Source organism: Paroedura picta, chromosome 1 (genome assembly GCF_049243985.1).
Source record: "Paroedura picta isolate Pp20150507F chromosome 1, Ppicta_v3.0, whole genome shotgun sequence".
NCBI lineage: Eukaryota > Metazoa > Chordata > Lepidosauria > Squamata > Gekkonidae > Paroedura > Paroedura picta.
Genome location: NC_135369.1, coordinates 35,371,047 through 35,393,210, shown reverse-complemented (window position 1 = coordinate 35,393,210; position 22,164 = coordinate 35,371,047). Strand labels below are relative to the sequence as shown.

The 22,164-nt window shown below is 43.0% G+C and overlaps 1 protein-coding gene across 5 annotated transcripts in view; it reads right to left on the bottom strand.

Moving 5' to 3' along the window:
• FANCL (FA complementation group L) overlaps positions 1 to 22,164 on the bottom strand; it is a 69,601-nt gene that overhangs the window by 3,681 nt on the left and 43,756 nt on the right. For 4 of the 5 annotated variants that reach the window (XM_077333351.1, XM_077333371.1, XM_077333342.1 and 1 more), the window contains 5 exons: positions 10,442 to 10,592; positions 8,645 to 8,728; positions 2,825 to 2,870; positions 2,670 to 2,751; positions 585 to 701 (listed from right to left, as the gene is read on the bottom strand). In XM_077333351.1, coding sequence (XP_077189466.1) covers positions 585 to 701; positions 2,670 to 2,751; positions 2,825 to 2,870; positions 8,645 to 8,728; positions 10,442 to 10,592 — 480 coding nt within the window. Of the gene's footprint in view, positions 1 to 584; positions 702 to 2,623; positions 2,752 to 2,824; positions 2,871 to 8,644; positions 8,729 to 10,441; positions 10,593 to 22,164 lie in introns of those variants that run through there. The other variant, XM_077333377.1, reaches the window with a different exon arrangement.

Here is a 22,164-nt window from a genome sequence, read left to right as displayed (position 1 = left end):
GGAGCTTCAGGTGCTCAAGGAGGATTTGGGAGGGGTCATCTTCATGTCTGCAAAGCACCCATTCAAAAACAGCTGCCTGCATGATAGGAAGATATTTAGCCTGGAAACTTCCTAACTTTCTATGGAGTCATTTTGTGCCTAATCCCATAGCAGTCATTCTTTTGTGGTGTCCACTATCAACTCAACATTTCTGATGTGGCCACAGATTCAACAAGGTTGTGAATCCATGGATCTAGAATCCTTTGTTGAGTTCAGAGCCCCACCCGCAAGGTTACAGGCCTGGAAACAGCCATTTTAGGCTGGCTTTTGGAAAGGCCTATTTGAGAGGAGCTGCAGGACAGTGAGATGAAGTCACGAAATGACAGAAAGGATACCTCCATGGCTCGGGCCCTTGGCTTGTTCCTCACTACAGTACACTGCCTTGTGTGTGTGTGTATGGAGGGGGGGGGTCCTGTCCCCAAATTTGCTTTGTTTGTTACCCATAATACTGGCCTAGAAGCCAGGAATTCCCTCTTCCTGTCCTGTGGTGCCAAGATCTGGAAAGTTCGGAGCACTGCTTTACCAGACACTTCAGAACGCCTTACCTCATATAAACAAGCTTGATGAAATTGCTGGCCGCAGCGTGAATCATCACAGACTTGGTCTGGAATAGCCCCGTCAAGTCGGTAAGCATAGCAGATCCCACAGTCCATAGAGAAATCCTAAAAAGACAAAATAGAGCTGCCCCAATAAACCCTGATATATTTGTTCTAGGATAATAAGAGAATTTTGATTTGAAAGCTATCAGCACTGTACTTGAATAAACGACGGAAGTTATGATGAAGAACTTGGCATATAGATTAGCCCTACTCGGTCTCAGTTGGCCGCTATCTAACAGCCACTTGGTGTTGAAGGGTCCTAAGTAGATACGGCAGGTTCAGTAAATTATCAATAGATGACACACTTGGTTCTCTCTAAACTTTACAAAGAATGACAAATTACAGTCCTAGGATAATCCCAAATTCATTCTAAGTCATATCTAGATTCATTGTTACCATCTTTCATGTTTTATTAATAGTGATGATGATGTCTGCCACACATAAATTATTAACATCAAGAAAATATTTACATTAAAAGTTTGCTAGGTTTCACATCTTTATGTTCTACTAGAATTAAAGCTCATTGTAGCTGATATAGTGAGCGCTAGCAGGGGGGAGGGGGAAATAGCAATGAGAGAGGGAGGTAGAAAGGAAGAGAGTGATTAAGATAGAGAGAGCTTGGCATTGGGAAGATGAAGAGAAGGGGTAGTCCAGTCTGTAAGGGCATGAGGTTGAATATGTGCGTTGTGTGTGTGTGTGGGGGGGGGGTGACGAGGGCATGGGTTGTAGAGAGACGGGTGTCAAGAACTTGTGGTATGGAATGTTAGTTGAGCATGGGAGAGGACTGAGCTTTGGGAATTGTGGCATATTGGTTACAGATGAGCTTTCAAGAGCCATATCTTCAGATATGTGAAGGGAAAATCAGACTGGAGACTCTTCTTAGGGGGACATGGCAACCAATTCCTCCCAGTTCTGTGGCCCTGCTCCTTCTGTCTCCATTTTTTTACTGTTGATATAATGTTATGTGCCCTGAGCTCGGAGAAAACTGGGAATGACCCAGTCATCCAGCAGGCCTCAGGTGTCTCTAAACCAAGGGTAGTCAACCTGTGGTCCTCCAGATGTTCATGGGAATTGTAGTCTATGGACATCTGGAGGACCACAGGTTGACTACCCCTGCTCTAAACAGTTAAAATTGCCTTTCCTTCTTCTCCCCATAACAGATACCCTGTGGGGATATGAGAGGTCTGAGAACTGGGAATGGCCCATAGTAACCCAGCAAGCCTCAGGTGTCTCTTAGCAGTTTAAAATCACCTTCCCTTCCTCTCCTCATTTATAGTCACCCTGTAAGGGAGGCTGCTAGGGAGAAGGGTGCAACGTAGGGGCCGGCCCAATCAGGGTATGGCCAGCACATCTGATTGGCCCGTATTCAAGCATGGACATCCCAAACACACTCCTCCCATAGGGCCATTTCACAAATATATAGAGGAACCATGGATAAGGATTGTGTGTTACTTCGTAAGTCACATGAACCAGGAAGCAGGAAGAGGTGGCACAGAAATCATCTAAGAATCATCTAAGAACATATTTTTCCCCAAGCTATCCTATTAACTGCCTCCATTCTTCTCCAGTAGTCATAAGTTGTTCATTATCCTCAATGCTTTAGGCTGATCCTGCACTTAGCAAGGAGTTGGACTAAATATAGCCTGTATGGCCCCTTCCAATTCTGTGGTTCTATTTTTTTTTTTTGCTAATTTATGATAGTTTAAAAGCCTCTTGTGGTGCAGAGTGGTAAGGCAGCAGACATGCAGTCTAAAGCTCTGCCCATGAGGCTGGGAGTTCAATCCCAGCAGCCGGCTCAAGGTTGACTCAGCCTTCCATCCTTCCGAGGTCTGTAAAATGAGCACCCAGCTTGCTGGGGGGTAAAATGGTAATGACTGGGGAAGGCACTGGCAAACCACCCCATATTGAGTCTGCCATGAAAACGCTAGAGGGCATCACCCCAAGGGTCAGACATGACCTGGTGCTTGCACAGGGGATACCTTTACCTTATGATACTTTAAATATTATAAACATGACCACAAGCCAACATACAGACTTGTCCAGAGCTTCTCGAGAGGGAAAATCCATTTCTAAAACTTCTTTCAAATTTTGCAATAGACTCGCTTCTGGATCCCTGAAAGAAAGAAAAAATGTCAGTATACACTGAAAAATGCTGTGAATTAAAATCTAAATACAAATATACTTACCACATATGTATGTTGCTGTTCAGCTTCATTTTCAAAGGATTTACAACTAAAAACAAAAGGTAAATGTTTTGACATTACTCACAAAAGTGTTCTATTTAATTATAAAAAATCCATTCTCTAGGGCAGTGTAGACTATGTAAACCAAGCCTAGGATTACATTCTCTGAAGTAGCTCCTCATCCAGTTTTTCATTCTTTAGAACTAGTTATCTGGCAGCAAACGGCAGATTCGTGCTGACTGAGCATAAGTTGAGTTGGATCTAACCAGCATTTCCACTACTGAAAAATGAGGGATCATAGGAACTACACAGACAAAAGCCATGTGGGTCTAGAGCTATAACGAGGGAAATTAGGTGAGATTCAGTGAAAAAGTTGGTTGGATCCAGCGCATATTCACCATTCTCACACAGTGGTTTACAAAAGGTGACCACGTAGCCACAAAGCTGTCTGCTGTATAAGACGGTTTTTCCTATGCAGTGGTTAGAGTGTCAGACTAGGATCTGAATTTGGGCCAGCCATTTCAGTGGTCCATTTCACTTCCCTCATTTTTAAGCAGGGAGAAATGGAACAGACTGCCCGGTTCATTTTGGGGCTTTTGGTTTGAGAATACCCCAAACTGAACTGGAATTTTCTGGCTTGTGCTCATCCCTACTCCTGATCTTTAAGCAACCCTATCTCCGCCAAGGGTCTGTGCCACCCTTATCTTTCAGGGAAATGTTTTCCTTACGTCCTTCTTAGGAATGTGTAGACTCCACTAAATAGGATAGTTAATTATGTTTGAGAACGGAATTGATGGCCTCTTTGTTTTGTCTTACCCTGATTTGTTAGTGAAGCTTGGGTACTCTGACAAGCTCACATCAGAATGATCATATTTAACATAATTTTCTGCTTTGTTAGCGAAAGGCCAACTGGATTTCTTTTTCTTGCCCAGAGAGAACTGAAAGTGTGTTTGTGTGTGTGTGTGTGAGGGGGGGGGGGATGTGTTTGTGTGTGTGTGTGTGTTATACTGGACTTTTGAAAACCCTCCTAAAACCTCCTCAATTTTAGCTTAGAATACAAAGGGCTTCATCCATGTATATTTTCCACATCTGTATCCATGGGTTCTGAATGTATGTCAAGAGTAACAGCCACACTTGCTACAGTTAAAGGAACCTACAAATGTTGACATAATTTGTAACCAGGCTCCTGCTAGAACAAGAATTACACTACCACTGCCTAAAAACTAGAAAGAAAGAAAAAACCATGGACATTGCAAGCTTCCATTCAGTCACAGAATCAGAGAATAATAGAGTTGGAGGGGACCTCATGGGTCATCTAGTCCAACCCTCTGCACTATGCAGGACATTCACAACCCTATCGCTCATCCACTCTAACCTGCCACCCCCATGAGCCTTCACAGAATCAGCCTCTCTGTCAGATGGTTATCTCTGTTTAAAAATTTCCAAAGATGGAGAACCCATCACCTCCCGAGGAAGCCTGTTCCACTGAGAAACCGCTCTGTCAGGAACTTCTTCTGGGTGTTTAGATGGAATTTCTTTTGAATTAATTTCATCCCATTCGTTCTGGTCCGTCCTTCTGGGGCAAGAGAGAACAATTCTGCTCCATCCTCCATATGAAAGGGCAGTCAGGAAAAGTTTCTGCTTCTGAATCAACAGTGTTCTAGTATTTATCCAGAACCCATATCAACCTATCTTTGGTTTCATGAAACAGGTGGAACTTTAAGAGCACTGTTAACTTTTTTCTTCAGACCCCAGACTTATTGTTCTGGGAAACTTCATTGTCCACATGGAGAGACCAGCCTCTGGATCAGGCCCAGACCTGGTGGCATCCATGGCCACAGCAAGGGGTCTCACAATTTGGTGCCAGTTCCACCCCATCAAGCAGGCCATACCCTGGATTTGATCTTTGGTGCAGGGGTACGGGTGGATCTGGTAGTAAATGCAGTGCCATGGTCAGACCACTACACCCTGAAGGCCCAACTATGAATTCCCCACCCTCCCCCCAGAGGCAGAGGGGAGATTTTTGCCACCCGCAGAGAATAATGGATCTTGAAGGATTTCTGAATGCTCTGCAAGACCTGAAGCCCCTCAACAACTCGCTAGATGAGATGGTAGATGACTGGCACTGATGCCCCCCACATCTTCACGCTACGCATACTAAGTCCCCTGGTATACAGAGGACCTGAGTGTAAAGAAATGGGAGCTGTGATTGGAGGAAGCAAACTCACAAGGCGGCAAGAACATCTTATGGGATGCTTATGAGAACCTATGGGATGGCAGAGCAAAAGGCTCAATGTGAGTTTTATGCGGCCTCCATGGCATCTGCAAGCTCGCACCCGGCACAGGTATTTAGGGTAATCCAGTTCTTGACCGCTATGCAGGAAGGGTGCCCAAATACTAATCAATTGGAAAACATCTGTGAGCTATTTTGTGAATCGCATCCCTCTGCAATGACCTTCCCTTGACAGTTAATACAGAGATGTAAGTGGAAGTTCCTTTGCTGCCTCTGAAGGAGTGTTTTCAGTTTCTGATGTCTTGTGCAGTCTGATGTTGACAGGTTGTTTGCTTCAATGAGACTGACCACATATCCTTTAGATCCCTGCCCTTCATGGCTTCTAAAACAAGCAATGAGAAGGTAGGAGGACCACTTTGGGAGATTATAAACTTGGCCCTCTCTACACAGACTTTCCTGGATGGAGGCAGGCAGTGGTTAGTCTGAAGGAGGCAGTGGTTAGTCCTCTATTGAAAAAAGTGTCATATCCTCAGGACCTGGCCAATTACTTTTTGCATTCAGCATTCCTGTGGGTGATTGAAAGGGTTGCCACAGACAAACTACTAACATTCCTGGAAGAACCGCTGGCTCTGTATCTATTCCAGTCGGGTTCCCATTTGAGCCATGGAGTCGAGACGACTCTTGTTGCCCTGATGATCTCCAGCAACAGCTGGACGGAGGCGGGTCAGCGCTGCTGGAGTTGCTCGATCTCACAGCAATATTTGACATGGTAGATCATGAGCTTCTTGCTCGCCATCTCATCGACACAGGAATCCCTTCAATGGGTTACCTCCTTTCTCCATGATCAAGGACAAAGGGTTGCAACCAGGGAGGATTGAGCACACTACTGCCAACGCAGAGCACAATTCTCTCCCCAACATTATTTAAGAACTTGATCTTGATGTGCCCTGTTGCCCAGCTAGTCTGGAGCTTTGGGCTTGGGTGTCATCAGTATGCAGATGACACTCATCTGTCTCCTGATGAATGAGCAGCCAAGATACCCCTCTGACCGCATTGATCCAGTGTCTGGAGATGGACAGGATGGCTTAAAGCAAGCCATCTCAAACTTAACCTTTCAAAGACAGACATCATCTGACTGGGGAAGAACAGGTAGCAAGCCTTCCTAGGCTGGAGCCCACAACTGCACAGTCAGCCAGGAACCTGGAAGTAATCCTTGATCTTAACAATGAAGGCTTTAGGATGCTTTAGGCTGATCCTGTGTTGAGCAGGGGGTTGGACTACATGGCCTGTATGGCACGTTCCAACTCTATGATTATATGATTCTAAGGCTCAAGTCAAAAGGGTAGTTTAGCAGGCATTTTCCCACCTATACCAAGCTAAGCTACTAGCACCCTACCTGTCCCCAGAGCACCTAGCCACCGTGATGCACACAACGGTCACCTCCAGACTTGATTGCTGTAACTTATTCTATAGAATCAAAGAATCATAGAGTTGGAAGGGGCCATACAGGCCATCTAGTCCAACCCCCTGCTCAATGCAGGATTAGCCCTAAGCATCCTAAAGCATCCAAGAAAAGTGTGTATCCAACCTTTGCTTGAAGACTGCCAGTGAGGGGGAGCTCACCACCTCCTTAGGCAGCCTATTTCATTGCTGAACTACACTGACTGTGAAAATTTTTTCCCTGATATCTAGCCTATATCGTTGTACTTGAAGTTTAAACCCATTACTGCGTGTCCTCTCCTCTGCAGCCAACAGAAACAGCATCCTGCCCTCCTCCAAGTGACAACCTTTCAAATACTTAAAGAGGGCTATCATGTCCCCTCTCAACCTCCTTTTCTCCAGGCTGAACATTCCCAAGTCCCTCAATCTATCTTCATAGGGCTTGGTTCCTTGGCCCCAGATCATCTTCGTCGCTCTCCTCTGTACCCTTTTAATTTTATCGACGTCCTTCTTGAAGTGAGGCCTCCAGAACTGCACACAGTACTCCAGGTGTGGTCTGACCAGTGCCGTATACAATGGGACTATGACATCTTGTGATTTTCATGTGATGCCTCTGTTGATACAGCCCAAAATGGCATTTGCTTTTTTTACCGCTGCATCACACTGCCTGCTCATGTTTAGTTTACAATCCACAAGTACCCCAAGGTCTCGTTCACATACAGTGTTACCTAGAAGCGTATCCCCCATCCAGTAGGCATGCTTTTCATTTTTTCTGACCCAGATGCAGAACTTTACACTTATCTTTATTAAATTGCATCTTGTTCTCATTTGCCCATTTTTCCATTGTGTTCAGATCTCGTTGAACTCTGTCTCTATCTTCTGGAGTATTTGCCAGTCCTCCCAATTTGGTGTCATCTGCAAACTTGATGAGTAGTCCCTCCACCCCCTCATCTAGATCATTAATAAATATGTTAAAAAAGTACCAGGCCGAGCACCGAGCCCTGAGGTACCCCGCTACTCACCTCTCTCCAGTCTGATGAAACACCATTGACAACAACTCTTTGAGTGCGGTTCTCTAACCAATTCCCTATCCACCTAACTATCTGAAAATCCAGATTGCAGTCCTTCAACTTATCCATCAGAAATGCAGACCTACCCTTGCCCCTGCTCTGGATACTACAGCTGGTACAAAATGCAGCTGCCTGGGTTTTCACGTAGAAACTTTGGAGAGCCCACATAATATTGATAGCCGCACTGACTCCTGGTTGAGTTCCAGATCTGGTTCAAGATTTTGGTTTTTACCCTTGAAGGCCTTATGCGGTCTGGGCTCTGTGAATCTGAGGGACCGCCACTCTGAATATGTACCCCAGGGAGCATTACAATCTAATAATTCTAAAAAGATAAGGATTCCTGACCCCAAAGAAATACATCTGGCCTCAACCAGAGCCAGGGCCTTCTTGGCCTGGTAGAACAAGCTTCCTGGGGAGATCTGGGCCCTGACTGAACTTGCCTGCAATATGGAGTACCAGCCCTATGGTTGAGACCAGCAAAGAACCTATGCCACCTAAAAACTGGGCCTCACTCCTGTTACCCAGCCTCCTAGTCAGCATCATACATGGTTAACATCATCATCAATCTCAGTAACAATCACGGGTGCTGATAACAGTTTTAATAGTGTTTGTTAAAATGATTGTTTGATTTTAATGTTAATGGATCTTATTGTTGTTTTATTATGCTATAATGTAATTGTTGTTTGCTGCCCTGAGATGGCAAGTGTGAGAGGGGCAGTATATAAATCAACTTTATGTGTATGTGTGTATAAAACACTAAGAGTGACTAGGAAAGAGGGCTGTATCCTCAGCAGGCCCAAACTAAGTCACAAGAGTCCCAAGTGCTAGTGATGGGCTGAATTTAGCGTTGTCTGGCATTAAAGAAATTTACAATCTGTTTGGTCCACTAAGCTGGAATTATTTTAATACAAGGCTTATCTAACCTGTATTCAGCAATTCTGACTATGCTTTCTGTTAAAGCAAAAGAAGAAGAAAAAGAAGTGGTTTGTTGGATCACATCAATGGGCACCTAATCCAGCATTCTTTAGCAGAATCATAACTGTGGCTGATAAAATCGGTTTAAGAAAGATGGCACCCTACCGTGATCCGGCCCAAGAAAGAAACAGTCAGGAGGCATGGTGGGGTGTTTGGGATCCACCTCTATATTAACTGAAACATTGTTTCCTGAAATAACAATGGACGCACAAATTATTCTTACTCAGCACTTGACACATACTCAAAAGAACTTTCTTAGTTAAGGGACTAAGCACAAAATGCTGTGCCATCACATCTGTAAGCAACAAACCCTAATGTAGCCATTTTGTTCAGTGTAAGTATTTCCTACTTAAATAGTTGTCTGTTTCTCATTGCTGATGTCTTGTTTACAGAATGCTAACAGAACTGGTTATATTAAAATATTTGAAGCACTTTTGACCAATTAAAATGTGCCCTCAATTAGTGGAGCAGCAGATTTTTTTTGAAGTCATAGAATCATGGAGTTGAAAAGGACATCCAGGGTCATCTAAACCAGTGGTCCGCAACCTTCTTAAGGCTGCAAACCGGTGGTGGGGAGGGCAATCGTTCGACTGCACACGCCGCACATGCGCAGCCAGGTTGCGCATGCGCATTTGCGCCATGTGCAGCCACACATGTGCATGTGCGCAATCCCGTGTTTGCAGCTGCGCATGGCGCAAATGCGCATGCGCTGCCCTGCTTCCCCCCCCCCCCACCACAAAAAGAAGCTTGCCAGGCCGCAAACTAATCGGCCGCTTTTGCTTTTGTGGCCGATTTGCTTGCGGCCTGGGAAGTTTCTTACTTGGGGGGGCAGGGAGAGGGAGCTGCGGCCCGGCACCGGGCCGCAGCCTGGTGGTTGGGGACCACCGATCTAAACCCTTGCACAATGCAGGAAACTCACAACTACCTGCCCACCCCAATTGCATGCCCAGATGATGCCCTCCCCCCAAGAAAAAAGATTCCTGGAGAAAATTTGTCTCCCAACCCCAAAGTGCTAATTGGCATTTCCCTGGGTATGCAAGAAAGGGCCACAAGAGCCAAGCACCAACACAATCCCTTCTTGCATCCCTTCTGCCTCTGTTAATAAAAATCAGCATTTGTCAGAAGACTATCCAGCCTCTGCTTAAAAACTTCCAAAGAAGAACCCACCACCTCCTGAAGAAGGCTGTTCTACTGAGAAATTGCTGTCAGGAACTTCTTCCATTTCAACCCATTGATTCTGGTCTGACCACCTGGGGCAACAGAAAATAACGCTGCTCCCTCCTCTATATGACAGCCTTCCAAGTACTTGAAGATGATTATCATATCACCTCTTAGTCGTCTTCTCTCCAGGCTAAACTGCCCAAGCTCCCTCAGCCTTTCCTTATACAACTTAGTCTCCAAACCCTTCATCATCTTCGTTGCCCTCCTCTGGACATGATCCAGTTAGTCTAGAAAGTACTTATAAGAACTGCAGCAGGTGCCATCTTAGAAGAAGCATTGTTGAGTCCAAGAAATGCCTCTTCTAGAAAGGTGTCTGCTGAGATTCATGCACCTAAAAACAGCAAGAACACTTTTCTCTTCAGCTCCTAATCCTTTGTCAACTCAGCTGGTTAATTGGATAGCAATCATACTGTTGACATAGTTAACCATCTATGTGGCAGTTTACAGAACATGAACATTTAAAAAACCCTTGCCTTGAGGAGCTGGCAGCCTAAATTTGAAAATGTTACTATTTGAGACCAAACTGTTAGAAACCACAATGGATTTCTTTGTTGATATTCATTATTGTATTCAGTTTGAAATCATATATTTGTTAGACAAATAATTTTAAACATCTTGTTTTTTTGTTTTCTGGTCTTTGTGAATCCAGAGCCAAAACCATATTATTTTTTCTGTTCTTACCAATTGCAATTCTTCGCATTGTAGCACTCCGTGTGGGTTTTTCTGGCTCAAGTACCCAGGTCTTCTCATCAATTTCATCTAGAGCATTCCAAAACGCCTTCAATGATTCCAGTGCTGCCAAAAACTGACGATGAATGCTTAATAAGGAGCTCTAAAGGGAAGGAAATTGTAACAAATTTTATAGATGGCATTTTACCAAGAGTAATAGTGAGTAGTTTTTAAAATAGGGAGCCTACTCTAACACTGTAAAGTCTAGCATACATCTAACTGCAAAATGTGTGGCAGTAAAAAGACTGGAATTTTCCCCTACAATTTTTCCTCCAAAGACCTGAGTTTTGAATGGGCCACACAAATGCTGCGTTCCTTTGGCTATGTTGTGACAGAGTTTTCATTTATTTTAAATTTCCACCATTTTTACTAAGAGCAGATATTTCTCAAAGTCTTTTTAATTCTTCAGTTAAGCACCATTTAATTAACTCATAACAAATGGATTCTAGAATTTTCCATAAGGTACAGGGGGAGGTCCTTAACACATTTTTTGTGCCACCCTGCCCAAGATGATTTGCATCAGTTTCACTGTAACTCATTCTCATGTACAGTTTAGAAGACATCAATTGAAATGCCAGGAAGCCTATGTTGCAGTTACACTTTACAAATCAATCCAGTACAATCTTCTTCCAATTGTCTGAGCTTTTCTCCATAGCCAAAATATGTTAAAGGTAACGAGTGCTGACTCACAAAGGAGGGAGACTGGTATGACCACTCTTGTTATATTTAACATCCTTTTTACAAACAGGCACTCAAATGACAAGGGGTGCTTTAGCAGGATTAACAGACACATCTGGTAAAGCTTCCACACCACCAACATTTCTACTGGAGACATTTTCTGCTGTGGTATATATGAAAAGTTAGTTATGGTGGAAAAAGACATGGAATGTGATTTTTTAGAAAACAAATACGTAGCACTTTGTTCTAAAGTAGGGCATAGCAGGATTGCACTATAAAAACACTTTACCTAAACATATGTCTTTTTACTGAAGACACAGATGAAGTTTCAGGGGCTTTGGAAATTGCTTAGATGGCTTTTTATTTTATATATATATGAGAAAATCATTGGGAAAGAGGAAGGGAATAACTTGAGAAAAATGTTGGATTCCACACACACGCACACACACACACAGTTATTAAATTATATTAAAGTAGGAAAGCACTTAAGCAGAAAAGTGTGAATACTGCCAATCTCAAAACGTAACACTTATTATCTTTAAAAGCATTTTGTTACTTTTATAATACCTGAAGTGATATAATAGTGTCAGTCACTTAACCAGATCTTAGAGCATAATATCTTCATCTTAAGTACTATTATTTCCAGTATTTTAATAATTTTCACAGAGTCTTGGAATGTGATCTTTTGTGCTCTGATGACACTTAAATTAATAGCATAATTTTCTGGTACTTGCAACAGTTGCTTTCCATTTTGATTTTTCACATTTTCCTACATCACATACAGATAAATCCTCTAATAATCATTTTTATCTTTATCTTTAGGGAATTGAAAGGGTTTCCAGTAGAAATAAAGAAACATCAAGGGATTAGAATCCACAGATAAGTTTTGAATCCAATTAATTTTAATACTAATTGCAATTTTCAATGATGTTCCTTAAAAGGTGGCCAAATCTTTTCTTAAAACGATCTGCTCATCTGATCTTATTTGCATGCATCATTGATGTCGCCAACTGACATTCCATATGCATATCTGAATCTTTTATCTTAAAATCAGCCATATTACTTTGTCATGCAAATCATGAAGAGTTTATCACCCATTTTACACTTCAACCAGTTTATATCTAACCACTTTTCCTTTAAGCAATCTGCATGGAACCTATTTTTGTCCATTAAAACGACTTGGTAGTACAGCAAATAGTCAAATCTGCTGCTTGATTTTATGTAAACGGGGTTGCTGTTCCACAATCCACCATCATTTTTTTAAATGACAAGCAATGCAGGCTTGCCTCTATCTAAAGAACAGTGAACATAAAATGAAATAACCACAAAAGCAGTGTGATTGTCTAGGCTATAATAAGCAGGTACTATAGTATGTCCTATGCTTCTACCTGCTTGTACCCAGGCACCTTTGGATCCAAACCATTATACTCCGTAATCATGATAACATGTCAGTAGAGAAATTTGCAGCATGATTCTCTGCCTCTTTACTCATGTGTAAGGCTCACTGTGTTCAGTGGAGCTTGCTCCCAGGTAAGAATGCATCAGACTGCTGGATCCTTGCTGAATATTAGTTTTCATGCTGGTCAGAGAAAGTATAAGATGAGATACAAATGCTGTTTCTTAGAACGCACCTGCTTTATAGTAGCAAGTCGAATCCTTGCAAGATTCTTGCCATACTCATTTACTAAGATGCAGGAAATCTCTCAGTCTAGTCAAGGCTCCGTTTATAAAGGGGCAAATTACATTATCTATTGGCATGATTCGTTATATTTTGAACTATTGATCTCATAGACATGTAAGTGCTTGCAGCAGTATAGTGTCACAAACACTACAGTGTGGTAGTATTGCCGCAACATGTTGTCAGTAGACAGACGTGGGGCGGGGGGGGGAGGGGAGAAGCAAGAAAATAATTCTGAGAAGAATTTTTTCCTATACAGTGAATATCTAGGTATTAAAAAAACATATAGAGAATTTTGCTGAATATACACTTCTGTTTACTTTGGACACAATCCAGCCAGAATTAATCACTGCTGTCCCATTTCCTTCATGGAAGTTCAGCATACGCTTAGCTCACCCGATAAAATTAATGGCATTCCTGCTGGGGAAAGTCTCAATTTGCATGTTTCTACATTGTATCCGGTCCATGTTCACTGAAACACAATGTCCACAATTCAAAAGTGTTAAACTTAGTTAAACTCCATTAATTTCAGGGTACTTAACACTGCTTAATTCTGTCTTGGATTGTGGTCAATATTCCTTAAAGAAAAAAAAATCATAAATATTGTATTCACCTGGAGGACATCAGAATATAAGGATCTCTGCCAGAATTGGTGGATAAATTAAACCAGCTGTTGCCTCTTTGGCAGCCCTAGTCTTTAACATTTTGCTGTACTATATAATTGTGAAAAGCCCTCCTGGGCGGAGAATGTCCAGGCCCTGGCTGGGCACTGCATGTGTCCAGATTGGCCCAGCCCCACTGGCACCCACCCCCAACAGTCCAACCAGACCACGTCTACCACCCAATCAAGCTGTGTCTCCTGCCCCTGTCATATCCAACAACTCCGCTCACTTTGCCTCAGACCACTGATGGAGCTGGAAGGTGGCTGATGAGTGTGCTCTCTCCCCCCTCCCTTCAGGCCTGCTGTGAAGGAGCCTCGGACAGGCTCCTTCACAGGGAGGCATTTCCTTCAGAGAGCAACGCAGAGGAGTCTGTGGGTATACTTGTGCTTTCCTTTGGCAGGGGAAGCTTTCCCCTTCTGCCAAACAGTTGGCTGACAGGGAGGCCACAGAAAAGCCACTTCTCACTTAAAATACTGTTCTGGCCAGCCTCGCTGCTGGCAGGAAAAGGCAGCCAAGCAACACTCTGTAGATTTGAGGCCTACCACACAGGGTTGTTGTGCAGATTGTGATGATGATGAAACTGGATGCGGTCGTGGAGGTTCTTTTGCCTCCTGTTTCATCTGCAACCCTGTGCAATAGGCCTCAAGTGTTTCAATTCCACAACTTCTGTGGGAGGCCTTAAATGTTAATTCTCCACAACAACCTTGTCCAAACTCCAAAGCAGGACCTTCTGCCTGGGGAGCTGATCTTTATACCCTACAGATGAGTTGTAATTCCAGGAGATCTCCAGGCCCCACCTGGAGGATGGGTATCCTTGAGTTGGAAATATTCCTGGAGGTTTGGATGTGGGACTTCAAAATGGTACAGTGCCTCAGAGTTCAGCCTCCAAAGTAGTCAATTTTTGTCTGCAGAGCTGATCATTACAATTATAATCTAGAGACAATGGTAGAGGCTTGCAGATTGAGGTTGGGGTGGAATGGTGCCGGTGTGTCCCTCCTGGGCTTTAGGCTTCAGCCAGCCCATACGAGCAACTGTTTGTATTTTGGGGCACAGACAGACCAGCATCTGTCCTGCAAGTGTGGAAAGTGCAGAAAGATCTAAATAAAGAATATTTACAGCCTGAGAACTATAAACAGGCTAGATATCAGGAAAAAAATTCACAGTCAGAGTAGTTGAGCAGTGGAATAGGCTGCCTAAGGAGGTGGTGAGCTCCCCCTCACTGGCAGTCTTCAAACAAAGGTTGGATACACACTTTTCTTGGATGCTTTAGGATGCTTTGGGTTGATCCTGCGTTGAGTAGGGGGTTGGACTAGATGGCCTGCGTGGCCCCTTCCAACTCTATGATTCTATGATTCTAAGTAAATGGCTGGAGAGACATGGGAACTGAAGTGACTTTTCTCAAGCTTGGCCTGGTAAATATAAAACAGTATTTGCCAGGAAAGTCCTATGAAATCAAAGGCATAAGTGGCCCAGAATTTCAAGTGGAGTTAGCTTCACAGGAAAGTAGACAGTGAGACTTTGGGGAAAACTAAGTGATCCACTTTTATTAGGCAACAACTTGGCCTTGCGGACAACAAGGACTGCAGCTGCCAGCAGTAGGCCTCATGCTTCAGAAGGGCAGACATCACCAGCCAAGCAACAGCCTGTGCTAGCCAAGGTGTATCTAGGGCCACATTAATTCCTTTTGAAGGGATGCATGTGAGAGGAGAGATTTTTCCCTTCAGTCTAACTGCCTGGAGATGAGCTGTACTTTCAGGGGATTCTTAGACCCCACCTGGAAGCTGGCATCTGTAAACGGCTTTGAGATACCTGAGACCTGATGGGTGACTGTGGACCATTCTCAGTTCCCACAGAGCTCTCTCAGCTCCACCTCACTCATAGGGTATCTGTTATAGGGAGAGAAAGGGAAGGCAATTGGAAACTGCTTTGAGATACCTGAAGCCTGCTGGGTTACTGTGGACCATTTCCAGTTCTCTCAGAGCTCTCAGTCCCACCTCCCTCACAGGGTGTCTGTTTTGAAGAAAGGAAAGGAGGGGGAGGAGGAGGAGGAGGAGGAGGAGGAGGAGGCTACCTATGTACTTCAGAAGTCTGGGTAACTACTGTTTGCCTGTATATCTAAATAACTTGGATACCTTTTTTTTAATTTTTAACTTGTAGGATAGGCAGCACAGGAAGAGGAAGTTCTTCAAGTACCCTGGTTCCAAACCCTTTAGGGTATAAACAGCACTTTGAATATAAAGGGAAGTATTTAAAGGCAACATTATGTCTGTGTTCTCTGTAAACACGTATGAACGTATCAAAATTGCCCATGCAGTATCAAAAATGGTACATAGGTTTTGCTCTACTGCAATTTTGTTCCCATTCTTGTTATTTTCCTTATCTGAATAAATAGCATTCATTTTCTAATGTTGGAGAGAAGTGAACACCACTAGGATACAGGTTAAAACAGCCCCTTATGACCAGCAGTGGGAAGTAATAGGTCTCCTGAGGTACAATTTGGTTGCCCACAACATGTAATCGGAACCTTTGAGAACTGAGCCAGCCATTATTTGCATGGTGCACCCTGGTTAACATTTCTTGGCCATGGTAGGATGTGATACTCAGATACTGACACAGCATGCCTTGAAAATGCCCACACCAGCCCAAAACCCAGCAGCTAACAACAGTGACTGATGCTGGCATTCAGACTTTCCATGAAATTAGCAACATTCAAAGAGAATAGCCCCTATACCGAGGCATCAGCAAATAGGTGCCTTCTTCTGTAGGCTTCATCATAACACATAAAAGTAATCGCAGATACTTAATTGATGCGATTCATTAAGAGATTTGTAACTTGCCCTTTCTGAATTCAAGGTCGCTCATAAAAAGTGAACACAAAATCCAAGAGAGCAGACATCTGCAGCTAAAGCCATTCAAATGCCTGGAAACATTAAGAACTATGTTTTTGCTTATTTCATTTTGTTTTCATTATCAGTAAGTTGGAACCAAATTGACTGGTGAGGATGCATGTCTTTTAGTATAATATAGTCCTTTGCTTTATGCCAACATTATGCAGAAGGTTGAAATGATCACAAAACAAGTTTTACACATTTCTCTTCCTTCTTACTGCAAATTGTTTGGGACAGTTTGCTTGTACCAGCAACACATGTGTGGAAGTTTCAAACACACTGGTCTTATATTCTACCATGATTTGCAGTCTCCTCCATGGGTTCCTAACTGAGAAGAAAAGTCTCTAAGTACAACTTAAGAGGGAACTAACATTCTTTTCAACTAAATGATGGGTGGGAAAGACTGGCTAGGCTAGGCAATATCCACTACATTGATTGGAGGATTAAGACAAAAACACAAGAAAAATGTGCTGCAGCGAACAGGTTCCGACACAGCAGGGGTATGGATTGGGTGACCTGCTAGGTCTCTTCTATTAGTAATTTATGATTCTTCCAGATTTGCTTGGAAAATGGTTTCCATTTGTCATTTACCAGAGCTGAACCCTTCTTCTACATGCCTCCCACCTTCATATCTACCAGCAAAACAGTGCTGAATCTGAAATCTTTAAAAAGCTCCCCTTCTCAGCTATCCCAGCCTTTGTGTGTGTTATTGATTCGGTATTCTACAATCCCATTGCAGGCTTAGCAATAGAAGCGAGAAATACACCCAGCTTATACTGAAGCTCCAGCGTAGCATATTTTACTGAAAATATTTTAACTAAAATTTCAAAGGGAAAGACAAGGCTTTAAAATGAGGGGCCCTGAATAATTATATGCAGTAACTTTTTTTTTTTTTTTTTTTTGCTTTTTGCTTTCAAAAACGGAGCAGATAGCAAATGTATCTGGCTAATTAAAAAAAAAAATAGAGCCTGCAACTGAAGCAAGTAAATGTTCTAGCACTTGTCATTGGGAAGCTCTCCATTTATTTGGCACGTGGAACAATGGCAGCAGCCTTGCCCTTGGTGCTGATTTCTTACTATTCTAAAATGTCTCCTCTGAGCCAGAATACATTGGCTGTTACTGATCATGCTGTGAGACACCTGCACTGGCTACTAGGCTTGTCATGACGCACAAAACCCTACCATCTTCAGCTTGACATTGTGCACGTTATAATTATTCATCCAAATGAATATGTCAGAGCAGCAGCAGCAGACCTCTCATCAGAGCACAAGAAAAATACATCAAAACATTATCAACCCAGCAGGAAGACAGGGACCATAAGGAAAATTACCCATTTTTAATACAGATGCCATAAAGCCACGTCTATTATTATATAAAGGGGGGGGGGAACCATCAAACCTAAAGTCCAAAAGTACTAGAAGAACATGAAACAGGGAACAGCTGTTAGGGAAAAAAATCAATTATGGTACCTGAAATCTATTTACATTCTCCTTAACAAGAGTGTGCTGGTATTCTAACAGTGACATTAGCACCGTTTGAGTTCAGGGTCTTGTCAATGTTTTCATTAAGTTGACCTACAAATGTTGGAATTAAATGCCTACCAAGGATTAGAACACGCAGGCTGAATACCCAAAATATCTAGACAAAAGACAATCACCCCATACATTCTTGCCATGCCTCCTTTTCGAAACACGGCCTACACAATGTCAAAATGGATCTCCTTTTACCATTTGTACTTAGATACTAAAATACAAAATATGTGTGGTGCCCCATCAAGTGTGAAGGGTGTGTACATGTAGAATTCACTGCACATGTCTTTAAAAAAAACGGTGGCAGCAAGCCAAATACTCCACATATGTTTGCATTTTGCACTTCAGCAAGCTTGCCGGAGTCAGAGATATAAAATTTCCAGAAATTCCAAAGCCTTGGGGGAAGTTGATTTTTTGCCCTATGTTTTGCTTTAGCATAAAATGCTTTGTTTATAACTTATTTAGCATATAAAACTGCAATAACTGACATACCAATGGAATTTACAAGTTATAAATGCCTTAGTTTTATACAAGCAAAATTGCAAAATATACCCAGTATGTGACAGAAAATTGCAAGCTGATGGACCCTCTGTTATTTTAGCACACGCACCTTAATTTTTGCTACCTGGTTAGAGAGAGCCAAGTTATCAGTGAAACTTTCAGCTTTCCTCTGAGGCTTTGGTGCAGTTTCTGCCCCCACTTCCTTTTGATCTTTTTTCTCCCCTCCCCTCTACAAGGTAGGGCAATAAGCTACTTTTTACTCAGTCTGCGGGTATATGGGTCACAGAGGTTTGAAGGAGAGGGGAAAACGTCAACGATGTCAGGTCAAAAGGACAACCACTGAGAAGCAATGAAAGCTCTGCATGCTCCCCTCATGAAGGTGAGATCCCCTTCTAGGTACAGAAAAGCATCTTGGGTTCAAGAGTCATATGTCTACAGTAATCCACTCATTCTAAACAAAAGTATTTCATGGGATTTTTTTCAGTACTATTTTTTTTAGGCCTGCCTGAGCCTAACTGCCCATTCCTGCATTTAAACAGACTGAATGACAGCTGATCTGGCTTGTTTAAATGCCCCCCCTTCACAGACAGCCCTTGAGAAGGGGTGGGAGAAGCTAGGAGAGGCATTTATTTATATAAATGGCAGTCTTCAAGCAAAGGCTGGATACACACTTTTCTTGGATGCTTTAGGATGGTTAGGGCTGATCCTGCGTTGAGCAGGGGGTTGGACTAGATGGCCTGCATGGCCCTTTCCAAATCTATGATTCTATGATTCTATATTTATTTATAGTTTATATACCGCCCCTCTCAAGTTCGCTGTCTTGGAGTGGTAAACAACAATGCCAACATATAATTCATTTCAGCAGTAGCAGCCATTTGGTGGAACACACTTTAAACACCTTTGCGGGTACAAATCTGTTGGAGATCCCTGGCCCATGGGAGGTTCACCTGGCCTCCACCAGGGCCAGGGACTTTTGGGTCCTGACCCTGACCTGGTGTAATGAGTTCCTGGGAGAGCTGAGGGCCCTGACAGAATTAGCCCAGTTCCGCAGAGCCTGTAAGATGAAGCTCTTCTGCCAAATATTTGGTTGACGCCAGGGCAAGGAAAACCTGGGCTACTCCTGGAATCATCAGGCAACCCTGGGCTCCCCCCCCCCCACACACACACAGACACACACACCAGGCATTGTAAGGAGGCTGTTGATTAGTGGAGCATTGGTTGCCATCTGGTATGTTTTAATGAGTGGCTTTAACTGTTTGATTGTATTTTATTGGGGACACAAATGTTACCCGCCACAAGCCACTTGTGTTGGAGTGGCAGGATGTAAACACAAAATAAATAATAAAGAAAGAACATGCTCTTCTTCCATCAGCCAGTTCTTTTATCTGAAACCCCCTTTCTCCTTCCATAACCCACTGTGACAACTTCACTCACATGATCAGAGCCTCCTATGGGTGTCCCCAGTAACTGGGCAAAATCAACAACTGTCCATATAAGGGCATTCTCTGTTGTGGGCCCTACCTTATGGAATGGATGACAGTTCCTATGTTCCTGGCATTCCACAGACTATGCAAAACTTGATTATTCAGAAGGGTGTTATTACAAAGGAAATATAGAGTATATATGGTTGAGGAAGTTACTTTAATTATAAGGATGGTGTATACTACTGTGTAGAATCCATACTATCCTAGCCATGTAATTTCTGCATAGTTTAACATATCATCTTAAAATTTACAAAGGAGAAATTGGTTTTTATACTCACTTTTCATTACCCAAAATAGTCTCAAACCAGCTTACAATAATTTTCCCTTCCTCTCCCTACAACAGATACTCTGGAAGGAATTGGGACTGAGAGAGAATTGGGACTCTGAGAACTGTGACCAGTCCAAGATCACCTAGCTGGCTGCATGTGGAGGAGTGGGAAATCCAATCCCCCAGATTAGAAGCCATTGCTCTTAATCACTACACCAAGCTCACTCTCTTGTTTCAGATTTGGAATTTATATTCTTCCCTGGTCTTCAAAAACTCAGGGCAAATTATGTACTTGTGCTATACATAAAATCCCTGTATAAAACTGCAAGATTAATAACAAATCCAATTCAATATTACATTAAAATCATATACATAAAAATTATAAAATATTAAGTATTAAAATTGTCCATAGTGTTTTCTCTTCTGGCCACGGGAAGGGGGGGGGGGATCCTTTAGAACAGTGGTCCCCAACCTTTTTATCACCAGGGGGGTCCGATCAACGCTTGACAATTTTACTGAGGCCCAGAGGGGGGGTAGTCTTTTGCCAAGGGACGTTGCCGCCATCACCTGAGCCCCTGCTCCACTTGCTTTCCCACCAGCGTCCCTGACTTCCTGACACTTACTGTTGGGCTCTGCCATCAGCTGCTGCACAATGACATGTCAAGGGGGAGCCCCAGCCATGGCAGCCGCTGGAGAGAATCATAGAATCATAGAGTTGGAAGGGGCCATACAGGCCATCTAGTCCAACCCCCTGCTCAATGCAGGATCAGCCCTAAGCATCCTAAAGCAAAGGTGAGCCGGCGGCAGAGTGGCAGGGCAGCCCCCGAGGCAGCAGCTGGAGAGGAGGATAAGGAGGAGCTGTAGCCCAAGAACTGACTGATATACGGACCAGTACTGGTTCCCGGACCGGGGGTTGGGGACCACTGCTTTAGAAGCTGTAGTGCAGATTTTCAGCCTGGTGAGGTTGGAAGAGAGGTCAATGCTATTAGGTATTACTTCTGCAGTTCCAATCCTATTACATTGCTTACTGGATATCTCATCCTGTTTAAGTGCATTGTCATACATTGTGTTACTCATCTTCAGTCTCAGGGAGAAAGGTAAATTATACATAATGTAAATGTATAAGTTTTTTGTAGTGGTTAGGAGTGCGGACTTCTAATCTGGCATGCCGGGTTCAATTTTGCGCTTCCCCATATGCAGCCAGATCGGTGACCTTGGGTTCGCCACGGCACTGATAAGGCTGTTCTGATCGAGCAGTAATATCAGGGCTCTCTCAGCCTCACCGACCCCACAGGGTGTCTGTTGTGGGGAGAGGAATGGGAAGGCGATTGTAAGCCGCTTTGAGCCTCCTTCGGGTAGGGAGAGGAGGCATATAAGAACCAACTCTTCTTCTTCTTCTAAATAAAAATAATTAAAATAATAATAGAGATTCAACCACTGGCAGCTGCAGTGGATTAAAAGATATTTTAAAAGGAAGCCAGGGCTTCAGACCCTAGAAAGCTGCTTCCAAAACAGGAGGTTGTATAAGAAGCTGTTCAAATTAACCACCACCGCTTCCTAAATACAAACATATCCATATATCCACCACTTTTATCTCATTTTATTAAACACGTGGACTGCTAATACTGTGAAATCTCAGCAACTGAGTAGAGAAATTTTGGGGGGGGGGGGGGTTGAATACAGATGCCAGTTTTTGCCCATGTGTAATTTTTCTACAGAACTCTGATTAGCATTAACAAAAGAACATGTTGGTCTCACCTTTGTCAAATGCCTTAATATGCTATATGCAGATCTTGCTACTTTGCTCATGCTGCTTCTGTAAAGTATCATTAATTCTGATGGTAGAAAGTTGTTTTCAATATAAGATTTTTTTTTTCAAAATTAAGTATTTTGCATTCTTGCCAGAGGGGGGCATTTTCTTTCCATGAACAGTACAAACTATTAATTCTGTATAGGTAATTTACGGTATTTGAATATCTATCTGACA